Source organism: Peromyscus maniculatus, chromosome 8, assembly GCF_049852395.1.
Source record: "Peromyscus maniculatus bairdii isolate BWxNUB_F1_BW_parent chromosome 8, HU_Pman_BW_mat_3.1, whole genome shotgun sequence".
Classification (NCBI taxonomy): domain Eukaryota; kingdom Metazoa; phylum Chordata; class Mammalia; order Rodentia; family Cricetidae; genus Peromyscus; species Peromyscus maniculatus.
In genome coordinates, this window is record NC_134859.1 from 90,487,760 (window position 1) to 90,509,489 (window position 21,730).

At 54.2% G+C, this 21,730-nt stretch overlaps 1 protein-coding gene across 5 annotated transcripts in view; it reads right to left on the reverse strand.

Moving 5' to 3' along the window:
• Nucleotides 1-848: 848 nt before the first annotated feature.
• Nucleotides 849-21,730, reverse strand: part of Arhgap27 (Rho GTPase activating protein 27) — a 28,918-nt gene continuing 8,036 nt past the window's right edge. For 3 of the 5 annotated variants that reach the window (XM_076543488.1, XM_076543489.1, XM_076543490.1), the window contains 15 exons: nucleotides 8,855-9,280; nucleotides 8,342-8,524; nucleotides 8,078-8,158; nucleotides 7,922-8,005; nucleotides 7,563-7,630; nucleotides 7,162-7,252; nucleotides 6,657-6,761; nucleotides 4,539-4,637; nucleotides 3,588-3,690; nucleotides 3,346-3,468; nucleotides 3,175-3,273; nucleotides 2,927-3,004; nucleotides 2,691-2,825; nucleotides 2,497-2,602; nucleotides 849-2,386 (listed from right to left, as the gene is read on the reverse strand). In XM_076543488.1, coding sequence (XP_076399603.1) covers nucleotides 2,206-2,386; nucleotides 2,497-2,602; nucleotides 2,691-2,825; nucleotides 2,927-3,004; nucleotides 3,175-3,273; nucleotides 3,346-3,468; nucleotides 3,588-3,690; nucleotides 4,539-4,637; nucleotides 6,657-6,761; nucleotides 7,162-7,252; nucleotides 7,563-7,630; nucleotides 7,922-8,005; nucleotides 8,078-8,158; nucleotides 8,342-8,524; nucleotides 8,855-9,280 — 1,962 coding nt within the window. In that variant the 3' untranslated portion in view covers nucleotides 849-2,205. Of the gene's footprint in view, nucleotides 2,387-2,496; nucleotides 2,603-2,690; nucleotides 2,826-2,926; nucleotides 3,005-3,174; nucleotides 3,274-3,345; nucleotides 3,469-3,587; nucleotides 3,691-4,538; nucleotides 4,638-6,656; nucleotides 6,762-7,161; nucleotides 7,253-7,562; nucleotides 7,631-7,921; nucleotides 8,006-8,077; nucleotides 8,159-8,341; nucleotides 8,525-8,854; nucleotides 9,281-14,023; nucleotides 14,202-21,730 lie in introns of those variants that run through there. The other 2 variants (XM_015995061.3, XR_013041920.1) reach the window with 2 other exon arrangements.

A 21,730-nucleotide genomic window follows, 5' to 3' on the forward strand; every position in this document is an offset into this window, starting at 1 on the left:
GGGAAGGTCCCCCAACAAGTAAGATGCAGGGACCTCTGTGGGACCCAGCAACAGTCGCGTGCGTACCCAAGAGGATGGAATGGAAGCTCACAGCCTCCCCCAATTCACACTGAAGCTCGAGCCCTGGAGTGATGTGCTTGGAAATGGGGGCTTGGGGGTGGTGGTGCCTTGGTTTAAGCAAGGTCATGATTGATGTTGGGATCGGAGTCCTTGGGTGGAAGGACCCGGCCGTTGGCCTCACTGCCACTTGAGAACACAGTGAGGAAGTACCGCCCGCAAGCTAAAGATGCTCTCGCTCCACCCTACCCTGCGGCAGCCTCATCTTGAACACCCAGTCTCCAGCCTTGTGAGAAACACATCTCCATTGACTAAGCCTCCGGTCTGCGGTGTTATGGCAGCGCAGGCTCACTAAGCCGCTGTGCCACAGACACACTTGTACAGTAGTGCCTGTCACAACAGCCTCAAGAGGATCGGACCCAAAGACCCTTCAGTTTGCAAATAAGTAAGAAAAGCTCCCAGCACTCGGGAGGCAGAGGCAGGTGGATCTCTGTGAGTTCGAGGCCAGCCTGGTCTACAGAGCTAGGCCAGGACAGGCTCCAAAGCTACAGAGAAACCCTGTCTCGAACCCCCCCCCCAAAAAAAAAGGAAAAGGTGGCAGCTGGGCCTGGTGAAGCAAGGTCAGTACTTGGGAGGTAGCGGCAGGATGGTCAGGAGTTCAAGGCCAATGGGGTGGGGATGCAGACAGACCGAAGACCCATGCAGCTCTTCACATATGGACTTGGAAGAGTCCAACATGCTGAAGCTAGAAGCTAGCCTTCCGGGCCATTACCAGAGTACAGTCACCCAAATAGGAGAATAAACATATTTTATTTAACAGTTGTTAGGTTGCCTTAAGACTTTAAATATGTAGGTGTACGGCAAGAGGCCTCCATTTGTTCTCTTCTTGGCGTTGCGACCATCAGGGCTGGGCTTGCGTCAGCCTTAGTCCCTGGGCCCTACGCTCCAGATAGCATGCGTAGACCCCTGCCCCAGAGCACAGTGCCTGGCACATGAGGGCCCACAATAAATACTGACTGCAAGAAACCAAGGGGCAGTCTGAGAAAAAGGCTGGCATAGTATGAATGCTCAATAAATATCAGCTATTATTGTTTGTTGAGTCAGTGAGGGTGGGTGGAGCGCTCAGATGAACTGAGGTGGTGTGTGCATGAAGAAGGAAGCGGACAGCTGACACATGTCCAACTCTCTTTGCCCGAGGCTGTGAGTGACCTCTCCAACGGGCCTCTCCCAGCTCTGTACGGCAAGTGGGTACCAGGTGGGCACCCAGCCAGGGTTCAGGCACGGGCTGGGGTCTTCTCTTTATGCTGTTTTTCTTCCACCAGAACAGCTGTGACAAGTTCCCTGCTTCCTGAAGGGACCCCCACCTCTAGCCCATGCAGGGCACTCCAGCATATTTACTCTGTTCTGTCCAGAGGCTGTGCTGCCGTGGGGGAGGGGACTCATCTCCTCCTCTAGAAGCTGGGTTTGCTGCCCGGAGGAGAGTCTTTGCAGGGATTCAGATCACCCTTGGAACCTGAAGTCACTTGACTTCTGCAAGCCCCGGTTCCCTGGAATCCTGTGTAGTCGATGCAGGGTAAGCATGTGGTGGGCATGGACAAGCCTTGTAGAGAACAGGTGTGGCCCAGGGAGAGAGGAAAGCCTAGGAAAAGCCCTCCGGTGGCCTGCAACAGGGTGGCACAGGACCATCAGGCTGAAGAAAGCAGCCCGTGGCCTGGGCTGGCAGCCAGGGACAGTCCAGCCCTGGCAGCTGGGACAGTGTCAGTAGCTGCTTCAGGATCAGAGCAGGACGTCCCGCATAGCACGGGTCCTACACGGTCTCCACGGAGGCCTGGCCAGGTGCAGGCCTGAGGAAGCCAGAATGCCTTCATCCAATCCCTCCTCCCAGCCGCGGCCCTAGAAAGCACTCATCCCCCCAGGCACATTCTCGCATTCACACAATAGGCGGCGCTGTAATCAAGAAAGGGCCCTAAGGAACCCCTAATGGGGATACAACAGGGAGAAATCACATTTCATGAACTGGGGTCATGAAGGGGGGAGTCACCGTATCCTCTGAATCGAGGGGTGCAGAAGTCACAGTGCAGCGGGGTGGGAGGCGGAGAGCCCCAGAGGAGGTCCAGCCTCATGGCCTCAGCCACCCAGGGTCCGCAGTCAGTGCGGCGGCGGGAAGATGTCCGCGCACTGCTGTAGGATGAGCTCCACCACCTGGTTCTGGAACACCATGGTCATGGGCATGCTGGCCTCCTCTATCTCAGGCCGCAGCAGTGTGGGCCCGAACACTATGGCCACATTCTGTACAGACATACGGTTCTGCTCGCCGTGCTGGATCACCCTGCAGTGGGAAGCGTGGGACCAAGAGCTCAGAGGTTGGGGAGTCTCTCAACAGGGGCTCCAGCCACGACCAGCCCTTCCTTTCTGCCCCGGGGAGTCTGGCTTGCTCACCGGCACAGGTGCTGGATGAGCAGTCGGAGCGTGTCGTGGTTGGGGGTGGGCAGCGTGCGCACCAGGTCACGCACACAGCGGCTGCGCTGGGCCGGGTCCTGCAACTCTGGGTGGAGGAAGGGACCAGAGACGGTCTGCTGGCTGTGACAAAAGTGGCCCAACCTCCCCACCCGTCCTCTCCCTAAGCCGCTCACTGATGGCCGCTATGAACTGGTGGAAGTGCGAGAATGGGAAGAGGGGTTCTGGCAGCTCTCGGAAGAAGAGCTTCAGGGCGCCCGTAATCACGTGGACGTCCTCCCAGCGCCCATCGTCCAGGTCCAGGCGCTCATCTGCGGTGAGGAGGGGGCGGGGGTGGGGGTGGGGATTGAGAGGCAGTCAGCACCCGCTTGTGCTTTCAGCCCCCAGGGTAAGGACTGGGGAAGAACCTCACCGTGATCCACCTTATAGCGCAGCTTCTGGATGGTGGCCAGGTTCCCACTGATGCGGTAGAGCCCGTCGATGTCCAGCCCTGAGGGAAAGGGAATGAATGGCTGACCCTGGAAGGGCTTGGGACCCTAGCAATTTCTACTCAGGATCTCCGCATCTCCTTCTCCTTGACCCTGTGCTCCCCCAGGGGTCTCCACCCTTTGCTCCTAGAAGCCGGCCAAGGAGCGCTGCCCTGCCTGCATGCTTGCGTACCCCGGGCCTCGACGGTGCGGATGCATTGCTGCACGAAGCGCGGCACGGGGCTCCTCTCGCGCTCACACAGATGAGCCAGCGCACATCCAAACACCTGGTCTGGGGGAGAGATTGGTCAGCGGTGCCCAGACCCGGGCCACCTGAACCCGGATCCCGGCGAGCTGCGGGTACCTTTGATGTAGCCCCGGTCCCGCAAAGACTGCAGTGTGGGTCGTCTCTGTAGGAATTTGCGGAGCTTGTGCCGGACCCTGCTCAAGTCGCTCTCCTGGCCTCCGGGGCTCAGCGAGGGTGAGGCTGCCACAGACCGAACTTAGTCAGTAGGTGGCAGTGACAGCACCGACCCTAGACCCCAGCCAGGGTCCCCCCTCCCCGCGGACTCTTTGGTGGTCTCCCCACCTGGCCCCATTGCACACCTGCATGCGCGTCCTCCTCCCGCCAGCTTCCGAGGCGCTCACTGGACCCGAAATCAGCACTGCTGGGCTCGCCTTCCTCCCCCTGGAGCAGCAGGCCTGCCGACTGGAATCACACAGCCTCAGAGAAGCAAGGCCTGGGGCCAGCTGGGGCCTCTCCCCAGCAGCTCTGGCCTGGAGACATCCCAGGAGGAGCCTGCTTTCTCTTGGCAGGTTATTGTCTAGGAATCAACTTCCACTTTCCCTGGCTGCTGAGTCCTCCAGGAGCTGCAGGATCACTCTACCCTCCCCCTTCCTTTCTTATCCAGGCCATCTTCAGGCGCCTCCCAGCTCCTGACCTCCTCACATAGCACTCCCGAGAACTTGAAGTTCCCATTAGGTCAGACCATGGCTGATCGCATCAACGTTACCTTCTGCATTTGGACTCCTGCTTCTCCTAACACAGTCACAATTTGTACCCAGCGCTAACTCAGATGGAATTCAGAGTCAAATACTATCAGGCCGATGCCACGTAAATAGCTGTTGACTCTGCATGCTAGGCCAGTCTGTCACCCGGCTGTGTATCCACAAGGTGTGATTGACACCACCAGGGCAAAGCACTTGTCTAGCAGACACAAGGCGCTTGAATTCAGTCTGTTGGCCCTTCATCTCCTAGTTTCAGCTGTCACTCCTGCCTGAGTCCCGTTCCCACCATCTTTATGTACTTTCCCACCCGCCACCCTTATAACGAGAAGCTTCCTCAGGTTGCGCCTGCCTCCCGCATCATCCTGCGAGAGCAGGCCCAGAGCTGGAGTCACAGGCTTCTGGAAAGGCCCTCTTATCAGCAGATAGGCTACTCTCGAAGGGTATGGCACTATTCCACTGGTGTCATGGGTTCTCTGTGTGTAGCTGAGGGTCCTGCGTAAAAGGCCCACGTCCCTCTCTGTCAGCCCCGAGGCCCCAGGCTCTGCCTACCAGCTCCTCGATGCCTTCGGCAATGGCCTTGTGCCAGGTGCTGATGATGGCTTCTGAGTCATGCTGGATCAGATACTCGGAGCCATCTCGGCTTCGCAGCTGAAGGGACACAAGTCAGTCAGTTTCCCCTGCTCTCTGGGTCTGTCTTGGGAGTGTGTATGTGTACTGAGAGGGAGGTGACCTGTCCCTCCCCAAGAGACTCAGAGCCTACGAGAGCAAAGGCCTCGAACCAGATCCAAGTCATCCTCTTTGTTTAATGCTGTGGGTGACAGTGTTTGTGACAGGTGGACTAAGTGGGGTCTGGTACAATTGAGTCAGTTTCCTCATGGGCACACAGCCAGCAGTGACAGAGCAGAGTTCTGCTGGCTGGGGTCATGGCTGCCCAACACAGAACACAGCAGGCCTCCCCTGGGGCACTGGCAAAGTGATAGAAAATTCCTGTGGGAGCCTGGCTGCTAGAACAGCAATGATTAAAAAAAAAAAAAAATACATAGGAGAGTAGAGCTAGATCATGGCTGGCCCATGGCTGACTCCAAACATGCAGAGTTGTTCCAGCTGCAATGTCTAGCTTTGGAAGGACATATCAATCCAGCCCTTCGGTCCAGAGAGGCAGACAGCAGCACTCATTGGTGGCTCACAAGCATCCAGTTCCAAGGAATCCAACGCTCTTTTCTGACTTCTGTGGGGTACTAGGCACACGTGTGGCATACACACACACACACACACACACACACACACACACACACATAGAGGAAGAACACATAAATCTAGAATTGAATAAAGCTTGGAGAATCATCAAAAACGAAACATCCAAGCTCCCTGCAGAGTGTCTGGACTGTGCCTCCGACTTTCTTCATAATATGCTATCTGAAGCAGACCTAAGGACCTGCCTCAGCTTCCATGGAGCTCTTTGGAAGAGCATATATTCCTCTAGGCCCCAGGTTCATAGGGCTACCCATTAGAAAGTTCTTTAAGAACCAAGGGTTAGGAAACGTTTAGATTCCCTGGAACCCAGAGAGGCTCCCCTCCCTAATAGTAAAGATCTATGTGACTGACTCCCGTCCCTCTTCTCTTCTGCTGCCTGAAGAACCAGAGCTAAGTTTCTCTCGGTGACCACCAGAGCGCACCTCCTATTCACTGTCTGCCCCTAGCTCCCCCCATCCCGGAACATCCCTAACTTGTTTTCCCAGCTACTGGCTTGGCTACTTCTTCTTCTTCTTCTTCTTCTTCTTCTTCTTCTTCTTCTTCTTCTTCTTCTTCTTCTTCTTCTTCTTCTTTTTTTTTTTTTTTTTTTTTTTTTTTTTTTTTTTTTTGGTGGTGGTGGTGCTGGTGGTGGTTTTTACCAGTTCATTGCCTGTGGGGTGTGTGCCTGCATGGGTGTGTGCATGCAGGTGTGTGCAGAGTTCAACCTCGGGTGTTATTCCTTAGGCACTGTCTACTTTGTTTCTGTTGTGGACAGGGTCTTCCCTGCCCTGGGATTGCAAGCATGTGCCACCAACAGACTTTTGCATGGGTTCTGGGGATCAAACTTGGGCTCTCGAGCTGGTGAGACAAGCACTTCACTGATTAAACCATCAGCCCCTCACTGCCTGTGTTTTCTAGTGTTCTGCCTCACAGCCCTTAGGGACTGTCAAAACCCTGAACAGCGAAGGGCGTGGCACTATGAGGCCCTTGCGTGGTGAGCCCCAAGAGTCTTCTTGCTCTACCTGCTGGGGGAACCTGACCAGCTTGTCACTGTTCTATTCACTGGGGACCCAATACAAGCTGGAATCTGGGCTCTGGACAGTGAAAGCAGGTCCCTGGCTCAACCCATCACAGTGAGCGGCTAGAGTCAGAGTCTCTGGTCTCAGGCTGGTGGCTGAGAGAAGAAGACCACTCTGGGGACGGCGGTTTCATCTCCCAGAGACTTGCTTCTTACCCTCAGTGGCAAGGGGGTATTAACTCTTATCCAGAGTGGGGGCTTTGGACAGCATGATGGCAGAAACACTGAGCCCAAGATGGGGCAGCCTTGATTTTGAGAATTACGACCCTTCTTTCTTTCTGCAGGTCCCTACTCCTGGGCCCTGTCTGTAGTGGGATTCACGGGCCCCTTTCTCATCATTCACGGGCCCCACTCACCTCTAACACATTCTTCTTGCTGGATTTGTCTTTGGGGGCCCAAGAGAGAGAGGCCCCCTTCAGTTCGACTGTGTACTCAGGGGTGGAGAGCTTGGAAGGCTGCCTCTGTGGGGGAAGGGAGGAATGGAGGAAGCAAGATTATAAGGGGCATCCACCCAGACTGGGCTCTGACATACCAGCCTCCTGGTGCATCTCTGTCCTAGAACCTACTGGACAGCAGGAAGGAAGGAAAGGAAGGAGCCCAAGCCCATGTTGTGAGCAGGTATGCCGGGTCCTAGCCTCCCTCTCTCCAGACTGGAGCTGTCCATCCCCAAGGACTGTTCCTCAGGCCCCAAGTGACTGGAGCGGCTTGTACTGTAGTGAATCTGCCATCATTGCCCCCCCCCCCCCCCCCGCTAATATACAGCTCCTTGGTACTTGGGTACCCATCTTTCAGACCAGCCTTTCCCAAACCAGACCAGAAAAACAGATCAGAAAGTGTCCCTTGCTCAGGGACAGGTCTCACCAGGCCGCCTGCAGCTGAGGTCTTTGAGTCCTTGAAGAAGGTCAGGACGCCGCCCTCCAGCACCGTCCAGGAGGCACTCCAGTGTTTCTTCCTGAGTATGGAGGGAAGTGGGCGTGGGTGGGGCTTAGATTTGCTCCTAATCTGGAGGACTCACCTCCCCCCTACCCCTCACAGGACATAGAGTTTTAAGAACACAGCTCTGGGCCCTGGCCTGAAAGAGCTGGATTCCCACCCCTAATAGCTGGTAGCCAAGGAACCTTAGGTGCCTCAGTTTCCTGACAGGGCCCTGGATGAAGTTGCTACGAGGATTAGTAAGAGTGTGGCATGAGGGAGCTTAGCACTTGGTGAACTTTGTCATCAAGGCCCACTCTGCCATGGTTGGGGTTGGGACAGGCCCTCACCGAAGTCTCCTCCCCTTGTCCACCGTCTTGGTACGATGAAGTACTCCTGCCTTGTCCAGTGTCTTGGTCTAAGAGAACGGGGGTTAGGGGGGGAGAGGGAATGGTTATGAGGGGGGCAAGCGGTAAGGGACGAAGCTAGCATCTCCTCATCTGGAAGTTCCCCCACAGGCTAGGCCTGAGGCTCACTGAACCCTGTCATTGCCCCCACCCCCACCCCCACTGCTGGGAGGGAGGGTGATGTCCCTACAGGAGCAGGCACAGGGAGATTTCTCCAGGACTCCCTCTGCTCTGGGGCTTATAGGGAAGGGAGGAATATATTCCACCAATCCCTGACCCCAGACTCCATGGCCCTTTCCCACCTTCTCCTCTGGAGGGCTAGCCTGGGCTGGCGTGTCACTGTCCTGGCTGGATTTGCGAACGCTTCGAGGGGCAGGGATCGGGACCTGGGGAGAGAGACGCTGTGACCTATCACCCCCTCCACCCTCCCCGGCTCTCTCCCTTCTCCAGCTGTTTACCTGGGGCAGCTCCCACCGGACAGAGGAGTCCTCTGGGTTGTAGAAATATGGCTTCCCATGCTGGTCCTCCAACTTCACCCACTGTGGACACAGGGATGGTCAGGGCCCTCAGCCCAGAGTCCAGGATGGTACCAGGGGCTGGAGCACCTGACTTAGCAATGAATGGCGTGGGGTCTGCACTTTAATCTTGAGGGAGGTCCTAGTTGAGGAAGTCTGGGGAGGGAGTGAAAGATGGAGGGAGTCCGTCAGCTAGTGATGTCCTACCTGCTCTTGAGTGAACTGGTTGGTGTAGAGCGTCTGCTTGTTTGGAGTAATGTGACAGTCCCAGCCAGGGGGCGCAGCCACGGGAGATGTGGGGCCAGGATCACTGAAGGAGCCCACAGGAGAATAGTCCTCCTCCGGGTAACTGGCCAGCAATTCCGGGTAGTCTGTTTCAGGAGTCGGGGGCTGCAGGGACCAGAAGATGGCGTCAGAGGTTCCTGCCTCCTCCACTTAGTACCAGACTCACCTATCACCCTCTAGCCCTTGGGGCCAAGAAGCCAGAAAAGGAGTCAGAGGCCCTCAGGGACGGCTCTGTCCTTACTCTCTGGTTCTTGAGAAGCAAGAGGTGGGGTCAGAAACGCTCAGAGGTGGCCCCGTCCCCATTCTCCGGTTTCTGATTAAGGAATCAAAGATGCTCTGAAATGCCCGCCCCCCCTCCCCGTCCCACCCCTTTCCTCTGAACCCCGAGAAGTAGGAGGTGGGATCAGATGCCCTTGGAGTGGCCCCGCCCCTCACCCTCTGTTGGCCGGGGCTTCGCGGGCTCAGGCTGGGTTGCATCTCCAGCTGCTCCTGGAGCTCCTCGTCCAGGTCCTCAGTCTCGTCGTCCTCCCAGGCCGTCTCACCCGTCAAGGGATTGTAGAAGAACACCCTGCGACTCTCCTCATCCCAGTACTGGCCCCACTCTGTCGTCTCCAGGCTCTCCCCGCTGCCCACGGAGGCCCGGGAGGTGGCCGGGCTGGTGGCGCCTTCAGAGGCCTCAAAGGGTGACTCCCAGGTGGTCACGCCCGTGTCGGGGTTGTAGTAGTAGGGGCGCCCAGTGTCCGTGTCCGTGTGGGTCTCCCACACTGGGCTGAGCCGAGGAGGAGCGGCGGCAGAGCGCGGCGAAGTGGCCCGAGCTTGCCTTTCTACGTTTGCGTACACTGGCTCCGGGGGGTCATCCACCTGCGGGGGCAGAAGCAGACGACATTTGGGGCAACTCCAGAGTAGTCACACGGTGTGGCCTTGGACATTTGCAACCTGGGCGACCTTCAGCAAGCGCTGGTTACCCCTCTGACTCAGTTGCCCTGGGTGGAAAATGTGTGCTTTGCCCATCCCAGAAATTATGGTAAAAGTAAGGAAACGCTTTGGAAAGTGCGGCCTGAAGCAGTGCGCGCCACAGATGGGGAGGTCAGTTTGTTAATCTTACAGCAATAACTCAGCTCTCGGGAGTCTGCACTCAGAGGAAGGGGACGCATCGGCAGCAACAGACCAATGGCCCGGGGCCTGTTTTTTTCATGGGCCTCATTTGGGGTCCTTTTGCAATCCACGGCCCCACTGAAGGCTCCCACCACCCTTGAAAGCTCCTGTGATGGAGTCCGTACTGCTAGGGGCAGGTTTAGGAATGAGAGAGAGAGGGAGAGAGAGAGAGAGAGAGAGAGAGAGAGAGAGAGAGAGAGAGAGAGAGAGAGAGAGAGAGAGAGAGAGAGAGAGCAGCCTGATGGGTTGGAGAATAAAGGGTCAAAGAAAGGAGAGGCCCCTTTCCCCCACAAAGGAGTGGGGCATCTGGGGTTTCGTCTGGCTAGTCACAGAGGAGAAGCTGGTGTGAGTCACACTTTCTGCCTCCCCCGTGGGCAGAGGGGCAAAGTCTGAGGCCCACAGAGGCCCATCCATCACCTGCCTGGGCTTGGGCTCTATTTCCTGCCACTCCTTGCTTGCTCTTGGCCTTGAACTTCAAGCTCTAGTTACAGGGCGGCAGTCACAGGTCCCCACCCCCACCCCCCTGCTGGACCTTCTGGGGCCCAGTGCATTCAGCTCCTCTGCAGCCTGTCTGTGTCCAACTCTACCGGCTCACCCAACTGACAGTTTGTTCTTCAGGTCTCAGCTCCAGAGAGTGTCAGGTCCCCACATCTCTCCCCACATCTCCCCAGATCCCACCAACATGCAGCCCAGCAACGCCAACCCCAAGAGAGACAGGCAGCCTCACCGTCAACCCCAAGGCAGCAAGAATGCACGGGGGTGGGGGGTTGATAGTCTTCTAAGAATAGACAACGCTCCCAGCCAACAGTACACCCCAAAAGCTAATAAGGGTGGCCTGGGGAGAGTGCTCACACAGAACCCTGGATTCGATTCCCAGCACTGCACACAACCAGGCCTGGCAGTACATGCCTGTAACTCTAGCACTCAGAGGAGCAGAACTTCACAAGCTCCAGGTTATCCTCGTCTACATGTGGAGTTTGAAGCCAGGTTGGGGTCCATGAGACCCTGCCCCCAAAGGACCAAAGTCAAACTAAATGCTGACAAATGGTCTATCTGGGCAGTGTGATTATAGGGGTTACGTTTTTTTGGGGGGGTAGTGGTGCTGCTGCTGGGTAACTGAACCCTGGGTCTCAATTACAGAAGGCAAATAAGTACTCATCCATTGAGTGCCGGCTCTGAGCTCTTTTTCCTTTCAAATTTTTGGAGATTCCACTTTTTCTAACAGTATTTTTTTTTTTTTTTTTTTGGTTTTTCGAGACAGGGTTTCTCTGCGTAGCTTTGCGCCTTTCCTGGAGCTCACTTGGTAGCCCAGGCTGGCCTCGAACTCACAGAGATCCGCCTGGCTCTGCCTCCCGAGTGCTGGGATTAAAGGCGTGTGCCACCACCGCCCGGCTTTTTTTTTTTTTTTTTTAAGAAAACACAAACTGGGCTGCCAAGATGGCTCAGTGGGTGAAGACGCCTGCTACCAAGAGTGATGTCCTGAGTGTGACTTCACCACGTGGTGAAGGGTGAAAACTAACGAACTAACTAGCACAGGGTGCTTTCCGTCCCCCCACGTGTGTGCTGTGACACACCCACACAAGGACACAATCATCACAAACGTTGGCTGAGATACCCGTGTAAGGGAAGGCCTGTCGTTCTCAACGTGGCTTCTCCCTGTGTTTTAGGAAGAACATAAAAGGCACTCATTGGGGCTGCAGAGATGGCTCAGTGGTTAGGAACACTTGCTGCTCTTGCAGAGGCCCTGAGTTCAGTTCCCAGCACACACGTGGCGGCTCACAACTCTCTAACTCCAGTTCCAGGGGGTCCTGATGCCCTCTTCTGACCTCTTTGGGCACCAGGCACACATGTGATGCATGTACATACATGAGTGTTTGTATTCACACACAGAAAAATAAGTAACTATTACTGCCCCCCCTCCCCCTCCCCGGTCACTCATCTCACAGATTCCTCTGCTCTGTTGTGCGGTAGGACCCGAGCCTCCAGGCGCTGGGGATGCAGCAGAGAACAAATGGAGGAGGCCAGTCCCTGCTTGGCAGAGCCGGCCTCAAGTGCACACAGGGCAGGTGCGGGGTGTGGTAAGCGCAGCTTGTCAATGACGGGGTGTCACCGCTGAGGAAGACTGCATGGGGGGGGGGCAGCGGGAGGGCTCAGCAGTTAAAGGCACTTGCCGCCAGGCCTGACAACCTGAGTTGGAACACCAAGACCCACAGGGTGGAGGGAAGGAGAGAACTGAGTCTGCCCAGTTGTGTGTGACTCTGACTTCCACGTGTGTGCCGTGGCACACGTGATGGTGTGTGCAAGAAACAAATACATAAAATAGAATAAAAAGACATGTAAAGGCACCGCGAGACACGGGAGGCTAGGCCCAGAACGCAGGTGCTGAGCTGAGCCCTACAGTTCTTCTCCTTTACCCCTCCAGGCTCGTGCGCACGGTGGAGACAGGACCTTCTGCACACTTCTCCTTTTCCCTGACCCCAGACCTCATGTGGATTCCTGTATTTCAGCTGCACCAGGCTATCCCACCGCACCAGAAGCAGCACCTATCTGCTTCCTCGATGACCACTTCCTTAGGCTGTCCCCTTGGCCCGTCTGCCCCCTCTCCTGTCCTCCCCACACTGACTTTGCTTCTTAGGGAGCCTCAGGTGACAGCCTCTCAGGGCAGAGATCTAAGCTGCTTACCGCTTTGTTAGGGTCCAGTGGCATTCTGCCTTGGAGGCTGGGTAGCTGCCCATCTACCTACCTTCCTTCCTTCCTTCCTTCCTTCCTTCCTTCCTTCCTTCCTTCCTTCCTTCCTTCTTCTCTCATTCCTTGTGGATGTGGTGTGTGTGTGTGTGTGTGTGTGTGTGTGTGTGTGTGTGTGTGTGGTCTCAGGTTGACAGTGGCTGTCTTCCTCGATCACTCTCCACCTTACATATTGAGGTGGGGTCTCTCACTTGAAGCTGGAGCGCACTGACTTGAGCTAGCCAGCTTGCTTTAGCGATCCTCTGTCTCTACCTCCTCAGCACGGGGATTACAGGCAGACTACCATATCCACTTGGCTTCTACATGGGTGCCAGGGATTCAAACTCTGGGCCTCATGCTTACACAAGTGCTCTACCCACTGAGCCGTCTCCCCTTTCCCAAGACACGCACCTCTTCTTGTGAGTGTGACATTGGACGATGTGCGGATGCCACTGCCCCCATCAGGTGAGACAATGCCCTGAAGCTATAACAGGTCTATTCAAACGCTGCTCTGATATGCAAGTCCATCCTGTGGTGAATGTCAGAAACACACAAACTCATACCCACTGGGCAGAATGTGAGAAAGGATTTGCTGGGGAGGAAGGTTTGAGCCACAGAGCCCAGGAGATTCACTGGGACAGGACAGACACCATAATGAGAGGGAGCAGAGAGGGAGCAGAGAGGTCTCCTGCCCCACACTTAGATGCACTGGGGCGGAGGCTTTGCCTATTCCAGGACTGGGATGGGGCACAGGGTGGTGGTGGTTGGAAGGGTCCATGGGGGTTAGGGGGATGCTGTGATGCTGCTGGGCTCTTTGGAGCAGGGATGATGCTTGACAGGTTACTGGAGCTAAGGAGCTCCCATAGGGACACACCAGCAGGTATGGGGGCACTGAGGAGAGAGAGGTCAGGGCTATCGCAAGAAGAGAACCATGTGGTGGGGGCGGGAAGTGTTGGGAAGCCGTACTGCCCCGGAGACACCAAATGCATGAGGTGGGAGAGAGGGACCCTCATAGAGGCAAGCAGGCACAGCCCGCTCCTCTTTGAAGCTGCAGCCATGGAACTGTAGTTCTCACTGGTCCCTCAAACTCTGGACCTCTCCGTGGACTCCTCCCCACCCCTGCCCCGCCCCCAGGGATGAGCTGAAGGGGCTTTCCTCAGCTGGTAGGGTCCAGCTGGGCTCTCGTTACTCCAGGGTCTGTGTAGGCCCTTCACTGTGCTTTTTTTTGGGGGGGGGAGGGGATAGTGTGGCTTGCCATGCTGGCCCCCACTCTGGAGACCCACATGCAGCCATAGCCTAAAAATAGCATCAAGGGCTCCTAAGCTGTACCTATAGACTCAGGCCTGAGTGGGGAAGAGGAAGAGGCCTCCCCACCTCAGGTCAGAGGACGGAGCCAAGAGAGACCTTTCCTCTCACCACAGACACCCCTTCACTTCCCTATGGTAAGGCACTCCTCGCCTTCAATCCCCCCCTCTCGTCCACAGTGGTGGAAGCCCTGGTTCTCGTGCCCCAAGCTGGGGATCTCCGATCCCTCTGTGCACCCTTCCTTGGACAGGAAAGGCCTCTAGAAGAAAAGTGCCTAGACCACCCGACGCATACTCTTCTGAGCTCTGCAGGCGGCTACTAACAGAGTGGGGTGCAGGCCTGCTGCAACTCCGAACCCAGAAGGCCCCCCTGGCCACCCCGTCAGAGGCCGAGCCTGCCCCAGAGTCCTTCTAGCCTTACCTGTGCCCTCAGGGCCCGGCTCTGCCTCCTGGCCAGTTTTGCAATCATGTCCACCATCCCGGCCCCTCTGAGTTGCTGGGATGGAGCCTGGGAAGATTTTTTTGGGGGGTGGAGCCCAGGACCACAACTCTGGGCTGGCACAGGGTAACTGGGAAACAAGAAGTTGCCTTGAGATGGCGGGAGGCTGAGGCTGTGACCGGTTTCCTGTCAGGGCTGCGGAAGTGCCTGAGACAGAGTTGCCTCTGGGTGGGGGGTGGCGCAGGTTGGGGTGTTTTCATGTTTCCGGGGCTCCTCCGCGAGTTGTCCCCCTGTCCTCAGTGCTCTGGTGACAGAGGAGATTTAGACCCCAGCCCCAGGTGCAGCTCAGAGCAGCCTGTGCCGAGATGTCCACACACGAGTCCCAGGTGGATGGAAGATGAGGCTCGGGCAGGGACAGGTGAAGGAAAGGCTGAGGAGAGGGCTGCAGCCTGGGCTAGCCTAGGGTACTTAGTGGCTCCCTCGGCAGACACAAGACGGTGAGTGGCTGTGAACTCCCCCGAGGCCCAGGAGAATGCGGAGAGAAAAGGGGAAGGTGTGGAAGATTCAGACGAGGAAGGGGTTTGGACGCATCTGGTGTGGGGAAGCTGGTGTCTAGACTCTGCCAGCCATGAGACCAGAAGAAGGGACAGTGACCACACCACCGTCTTCCCACTGACCACCTGGCGCTGCCTCCTCCAGACTTGGTCACCAAGCCACACCTGTCCTCCTCCTCCTGGCTGGCCGCACGCACCCATCCCCACAGGGGCCCCTCCATCTGTGTGTGAACCTGTCCACCCTCCACAGAGGACCCAGAGAATGGAGGACGCCGGCCAGCTGCTCCTCCTTCTGAGCTCTCCTCCCTCCACAGCCCCCAACCCAGCCACACACACTGACTCAGCACACCCCAGGGGAGCAGCTGTGGCTGCTCCACCAAGTCCCTGGCGACCACCTTGTCTGTCCCCTCCCCGAGGTGCCCTTCCTTCGTGAGCCCTGTTGTCCCATGAGTCTCCAGCTTGTTTCCAGTTTAGACTCTGATGCCTGGCCTGGTGTCACACGATGTCACAGAACGGAGATGTGACATGGAATTGAACCCTTGGTGAGAGCATGGAAGACTCAGGCTCGGTGGTCCTCCACCATTTCGGCATCCTGCCATCGCCCCATCGGAAGCCCCCAGGACGCTTGGTCCACTGTACTGGGAAGCCTGTGCCGCTCTGGATGCACGGCTGGCTCTCAGGCTGAAGTAGCTTCCCTCCCCCCAGCAGGCGGAAGCGATGCCCACAGCTGGTGCCCACAAAGCCACCAGGCAAGAGTTTCACAGCAGGAGGGCCAGAGCCAGCAGCCCAGACTGGCAGCCTGTCACTCCATCTGCTTCTCCCAGTGGGGCCTCACCTTCAAAACCCTCCTAGGAAGGGCGGGCTGCTAGCAGACAGACAGTACAAGAGGGAAACCTTCCCTCGGGGTTGAGAGGTAAGATAAATGTCCCCAAACAGGGGGCATGCAATGGCACATGCCTGTAATCCCAGCACTCGGGAGACTGAGCTGGCAGGGCTGTAAATTCAAAGGCAGCCTAGAATTTGTCCACTGTAGCCTTTGGACTATTTAGTTGAGAATCTGTGTCCAAAGAGAAACAAAAGAGAAAGAGAGGAAAGGAGGGAGAAAGAGAGAGAGAGGGGACCCAAATCAACCACTCAGTCGGACTGGCAGGGACCGGCCTCCGTCCACTCACTGAGCCTGCCGCTCTTTGCCACCCAGATTGGGTGGAGGGACAGGAGAAAGGAACTGCGCTTCTTGACTCAATGTTGTCACACGGTGGGTCCCTCCCCACTACACCTCCTATGGGCCAGAGACTTGAGTTTCCCTCTGTATCCACCCAGGCCCGGCTGAGAGCTGCATGCTCACGACTGTACAGGGGCCATGGGGCGGCGGCGGCGGGGGGGGGGGGGGGGGGGGCGGGGGGCGGTATCAGGTGCTTTCACTGCAGAATCCTAGTCAGTTCATTTCACTGCTACGGGGAGCCCGGCCTCAACTGAATCCTAAACCCAATGGGTTCAGGGCTGAATTATCTTGATAAACACAGACTGACCAGACATCCAGAGGTGTGGGGGCTGGAATTTGTGGAGCCCTCTTTCTTTGGCTCTAGCACGGAGCCTGTCTTCCTCCCCGCCCCTAGGGCTGCTTTCTGTGAAGGCCCAGCTGGCCGCGGAGTTCCCACACCCACGGGGCCCTGGTGAGAAAGCAGGGCGTGCCTTCTCTTTTCCTGGTTCTGGGTTTCGGATTGGGCACCCTCAGCACCGGACTCTGCCCCAGCCTCTGTATGACCTCACGGAGCTGCCTGCTGGGCCTGCTCCTCCTGGGTGGGCAAGATCTGGGTGAGGCTTCTCCCTGGTACATAACTAGAAGTAATGCGGGCAGAGAGCCTGCCGAGGCCACCAAGGAACTTCTGGGCTGGCCAGGAGGGCTGTGGCTTTGAGCCAAGCGGCAGAGGTAGGAAAGTGTGACCAGGGGCGGCTTTACCCACCCACTCCTCAGACGTCTCCCCCGCTTCAGTGCAGGGCACAGGGCCTCCTGTTCCTGTAGGCTTCTCTAACCCGGATCCTTACCGCCTCGCCGGCTGGGGAGGCTTCACCTCCAACCTCCATCCACCCTTGTTTTTGATTACCCTGGTTCTGCTGGTGTTTTATAAACTTAGCGCTTTCTGCCCCCCTCCCCCGTGAGTGTGTGTGTGTGTGTGTGTGTGTGTGTGTGTGTGTGTGAGAGAGAGAGAGAGAGAGAGAGAGAGAGTGAGAGAGAGAGAGAGAGAGGTTGTAATCTTGGCACTGAAGAGGTTCAGGCAAAATTTGATGCAAAATAAAGAAAAAGAAAAGTTCACAAAGTTTTTTTTTTTTTTTTTTTTTGTTGTTGTTGTTTTCAAGACAGGGTTCCTGTGTAGTTTTGGTGCCTGTCCTGGATCTCCCTCTGTAGACCAGGCTGGCCTTGAACTCACAAAGATCTGCCTGGCTCTGCCTCCCAAGTACTGGGATTAAAGGCGTGCACCACTGCCACCCGGCTAGTTCACAAAGTTTTAACACACACACACACAGTTGTGCATATGGACGCCTTGATTAACAACCACCAGTGATAATAATCTGATGAGATTTTATGGAGCTGAGATTAATTTCTTGTTCTTTTCTTTCCTTTTTCTTTTTGTCTTCTTTTTTAAACTGAAACGTCCTTGTTTATTCCCCAAGTAACACTGGCACCTTTGGTAGGTGACAGCACAATGCATTAGTCACAGCTCCTGGTGACGCTAGGGTAAACGAATCCATGACAGTGGCACTGTATAACCCTGTATGCAGCACATGCAACTAGGCAGACTGTGCTCAGCACCTGACAAAGGAATGCGTTTACTGGCCCAAGTTTTCTATCATACGCGCAGTTTCCCCTTCTACTTAGGACAGGAATTTTACTGTGGAATGACCAGGGGCCTCATACATTTGGTTACTATGTCTCTTGGTCACATCCGAGAGTCATGCCGAGTGACAGACTTGTTTGCCATCTAGGTTTGGTCAAATACACCCTATGACACCCACAAGACAATGAAATCACCTAACAATGCATTTCTCAGAATATTTCCTCATGGTGTATGACACATGACTGTGTGTGCATACATAAAACCTTAGTACATTTGTAACAGTTTAACTGAGTCTATAATAAAGCATCACAATTTAAAAGCCACAAAATAAATGAAAGTACATTTGATATTTTATTTCATTTTTGCAGCACCTGGGATTGAACCCAAGGCTTCCTAGAGGCTAAGCAGGGGCTCTGCTGCTCAGCCACATTCTAGATTTTTCTGGTTTTTTTTTTTTTTTTTTTTTTTTTTTAATTTTGAGATGAGTCTTGATAAGTTGTCCAAGTTACCCTCCAATTTTCAATCCTCCTGCCTCAGTCTCCCAAAGTACTAAGACTGTGAGTTCCAACCTGCTGGACTTACATAAATGTGATTAAAGAAATCTTTTTTTCTTTTTAAATTGAGAAGCCGAGGCAGGGTCTTTTGTTTTGTTTTGGGACAGGGTCTTACTATGTAGCCTTAGCTCTGTAAACCAGGCTGGCCTTGAACTCACAGAGATCTGCCTGCCTCTGCCTCCTAAGTGCTGGGATCAAAGGCATGTGCCACACCTGCCCAAGTCTTACTAGGGTTCAAATGATCCTCCTGCCTCAGAATCCAGAATGTAGCAGATACAAGCATGTGATACTGTGGCTGTTTTTTTTTTAAATCTATAAGATAGGATTTGATCTCCAGCACTGAAAAAAAATTAAAGTTGAAAATTTATGTAACTAAAGGTAACAAATGGTGCCTGGAGAGATGGCTCAGCAGTGAAGAGCTGTGTCGTTCTTCCAAGGATCCAGGTTCGATTCCCAGCACCCACACTGAGCAACTCACACCTGCCTGCAATTCCAGTTTCGGGGCCTCTGATGCCCTCTTCTGGCCTCTGCTGGCATCTGCATGCACATGGTGCACATAAACACACAGGCACACACACATACACATACATTTTTAAATCTAGGGGGAAAAAGTAACAAATGCTAGTGAGATATGGGGAAAGCAGAATTTGCCTGCAGCATGTAAGATGTGAGATGTAAACAGTACAGTCAGTATGCAAATCAGTGTGTGTTCCCCCAAAAGCTATACATAGAACTACATATGCTGCAGCCATCTCACCATGGACATATATTCAAAGAAATTGAAGTCAGTATGTTAAGAAGACATCTGCACTACCACAGTCATTGTAGCTCTGTTCACAAGAGCCAACGTACAGAAGCAGCCTAGCTGTCCATCAATGGATGAACGAAGAAGACTAAACACAATGGAATACTATGCGGCCACAACAGAGTGAAATTCTACACAAGTGCAGGAATGCAACTGGAGGACACTATGTTAAGTGAAATAAACCAGGCATGGGACGACTAATAGTGTGTGTTCCCACTTCAAGGCGGAACCTGAAGAGTTGGCTTTGAAGGAATAGAACACCAAAGAGTGGTTGCCAGAGCTTGGGAAGGGTGTGTGTGAGGGGCGTCAGGGAAGGGAAGGTTAATGAGTCCAGAGGCTCAGTTAGATGGAGGAATAACTTTCTGCACTCTAGAGCACCAAAGAGCGTCTATGCTTGACATCGAGTAGTTATACATTTAAAAATAGCTAGTAGAGAGGGTTTTGAATGTTCCCATTACAGAGAAATAATGAATGTCTGTGATGATCAATATGACTACACTAATCACAGTTTTTAAACATGTATGGAAATTTCACTGTGTGTGCTACAAATGTGTATGACTGCTATGTCAATTAAAAAAAATAAAATTATAGGGGCTGGAGAGATGGCTCAGCTGTTAAGAGCATTGGCTGCTCTTCCAGAGGACCTGGGTTCAATTTCCAGCACCTACAAGGTGGCTCACAACTATCTGTAACTCCAGTTCCAGGGGATCTGATGCCCTCACACAGACAAATATGTACATAAAATAAAATAAATATTATTTTAAAGTTGGTGGTAGTGGCACATGCCTTCAATACCAGCACTAAGGAAGCAGAGGCAGGGGGTTCTCAGGTTTGAGGCCAGCCTGACCTGCATAGTAAGTTCCAGGACAACCAGGGCTACACAGAGAAACTGTGTTTTGGGGGAAATTATTTTTTTAAAAAACCCTGCATACATATTTCCATTAAAAAATTCAAGACTATTAATGGAGGGAAGGGCTGGTCAATGCAATCACAACTTAAACAAAAAATGAGAACTCTTAAGGAGAGTTAGATCAAGTGAGGAGTTGTTAAAAGGACTTGAAAACACAACGTTGTACTCACCGAATGAAAAGATACTCACCACCAGATTCAGATTTGCTCAAGTTCAAGAATCAATAGATTCTCTCCAGGGTCATAGCACAGCACAAAGGGGTAGGAGTAAGAGGGAAAAGATAAACCAGTGGACCCACTCAGGAGTGCTAACTCTCAAGTGAGAGGAAACAAGGGGGAAGAAATACACACACCAAGAGTGTCCTGTGCTGGCGGGGTCCAGTCTGCTGCCCACTACACCAAGAGTGTCCTGTGCTGGCGGGGTCCAGTCTGCTGCCCACTACACCAAGAGTGTCCTGTGCTGTGGGGTCCAGTCTGCTGCCCAATACACCAAGAGTGTCCTGTGCTGGCGGGGTCCAGTCTGCTCCCCAATACACTAAGAGTGTCCTGTGCTGGCGGGGTCCAGTCTGCTCCCCAATACACTAAGAGTGTCCTGTGCTGGCGGGGTCCAGTCTGCTCCCCAATACACTAAGAGTGTCCTGTGCTGACGGGGTCCGAGTGCTGCCCACTACACCAAGAGTGTCCTGTGCTGGCGGGGTCCAGTCTGCTGCCCACTACACTAAGAGTGTCCTGTGCTGGCGGGGTCCGAGTCTGCTCCCCACTACACCAAGAGTATCCTGTGCTGGTGGGGTCCGAGTGCTGCCCAGCAGGTTCATAAGCGTCAAGACAGGATGTAGAGCTCTCATTTGCTTAGGGATACAAGGATAGAGGCAGAAGCCATTGATGAAATGGAAAATATGACAGCGAAAAAGGGAAGCCAATTACAACCCCCTCAGAGGGGGAAGACAGGCTAACCGGGAAGTGCACAATGGGGCAATAGAATCCAGACTCAGCAAAAGCCAGCAGAGGGGATCGGCTGCTAAACAAAAGCTGAGCAGAATGAATGTTCCTGCTAACAGACAAGCAGTTGGCCTGGGTTTCTTTTTGTTTTTGAGATGAGTTCTCGGTAAGTGATTCTCCCGCTTCAGCTTCCCAAATGCTGGCACGACAGGTGTGTGCTATCCCCCCAGTTCATACTAAATTTCAGAAGTGGAATTTTTACAAATCTAGGGCAAATGAATACTTTCCTAATAAAATGTCAAATAGCCAAAATTAACTAGGGAACTAGCAAAGGAACAAAAACTGGAATAGACTGATTACTGATAATGGTGGGGAATGCTGCCATAGGAAAGTGCCCTGATCTGGAAGGTTCCATGGGAAGAAATTACAGAATCCTTTAGGACTATCTGTGACATCACTTTCTTCCTTTAGGAGGCATTCTGAGATGTTTCCTGCCAATCCCATCACTGGAGAGAGGCAGCTTCCAAAGTGCCTTCTGTGGCACCTCGGGGACACATTTGCCACACGTCTCCCAATGGTACGTTTGTCGGCCTGTCTTACCTCCTGGACAGTAAGCTACCTGCAGCCAGGGCTTTCCTTTCATTACCCTCCTGATGTGCAGCACAGTACCCGCCATTTCTGACGGACTGAAAGACGTGGGAGGTGCCTTTCCCATCAGCTACTCAACTGCCTGGGTGCAAACTCCCAACAGGGAAGCCTGAGAAGCAGACGCAGGAAGAGGACCCCGAAGCTGGCAGAAATAGATTGCAATTTGCCCGTTACCCTAACATTTAAAAGGAGGTCAAATAGTTTTACAGGGGAGGGCATAGTAATTCGCGCATTCAAACAGGCTGGGGAGTGTTCCCGCCTCGGGATGAGGAAGAGGGAGGCCGGGGTCCAGGATTAGATAGAGACCTATATGTCTCACAGGAGACACCTCCAGCCAGGAACAAAAGATGCAGGATGGGGACCCCCAAGAGCCTGCAGATGAGTGAGTGGAAAGGCCGCAGATCTGGGAATCCCCTCCACACACAGTCCTTCCTCAATTTAGA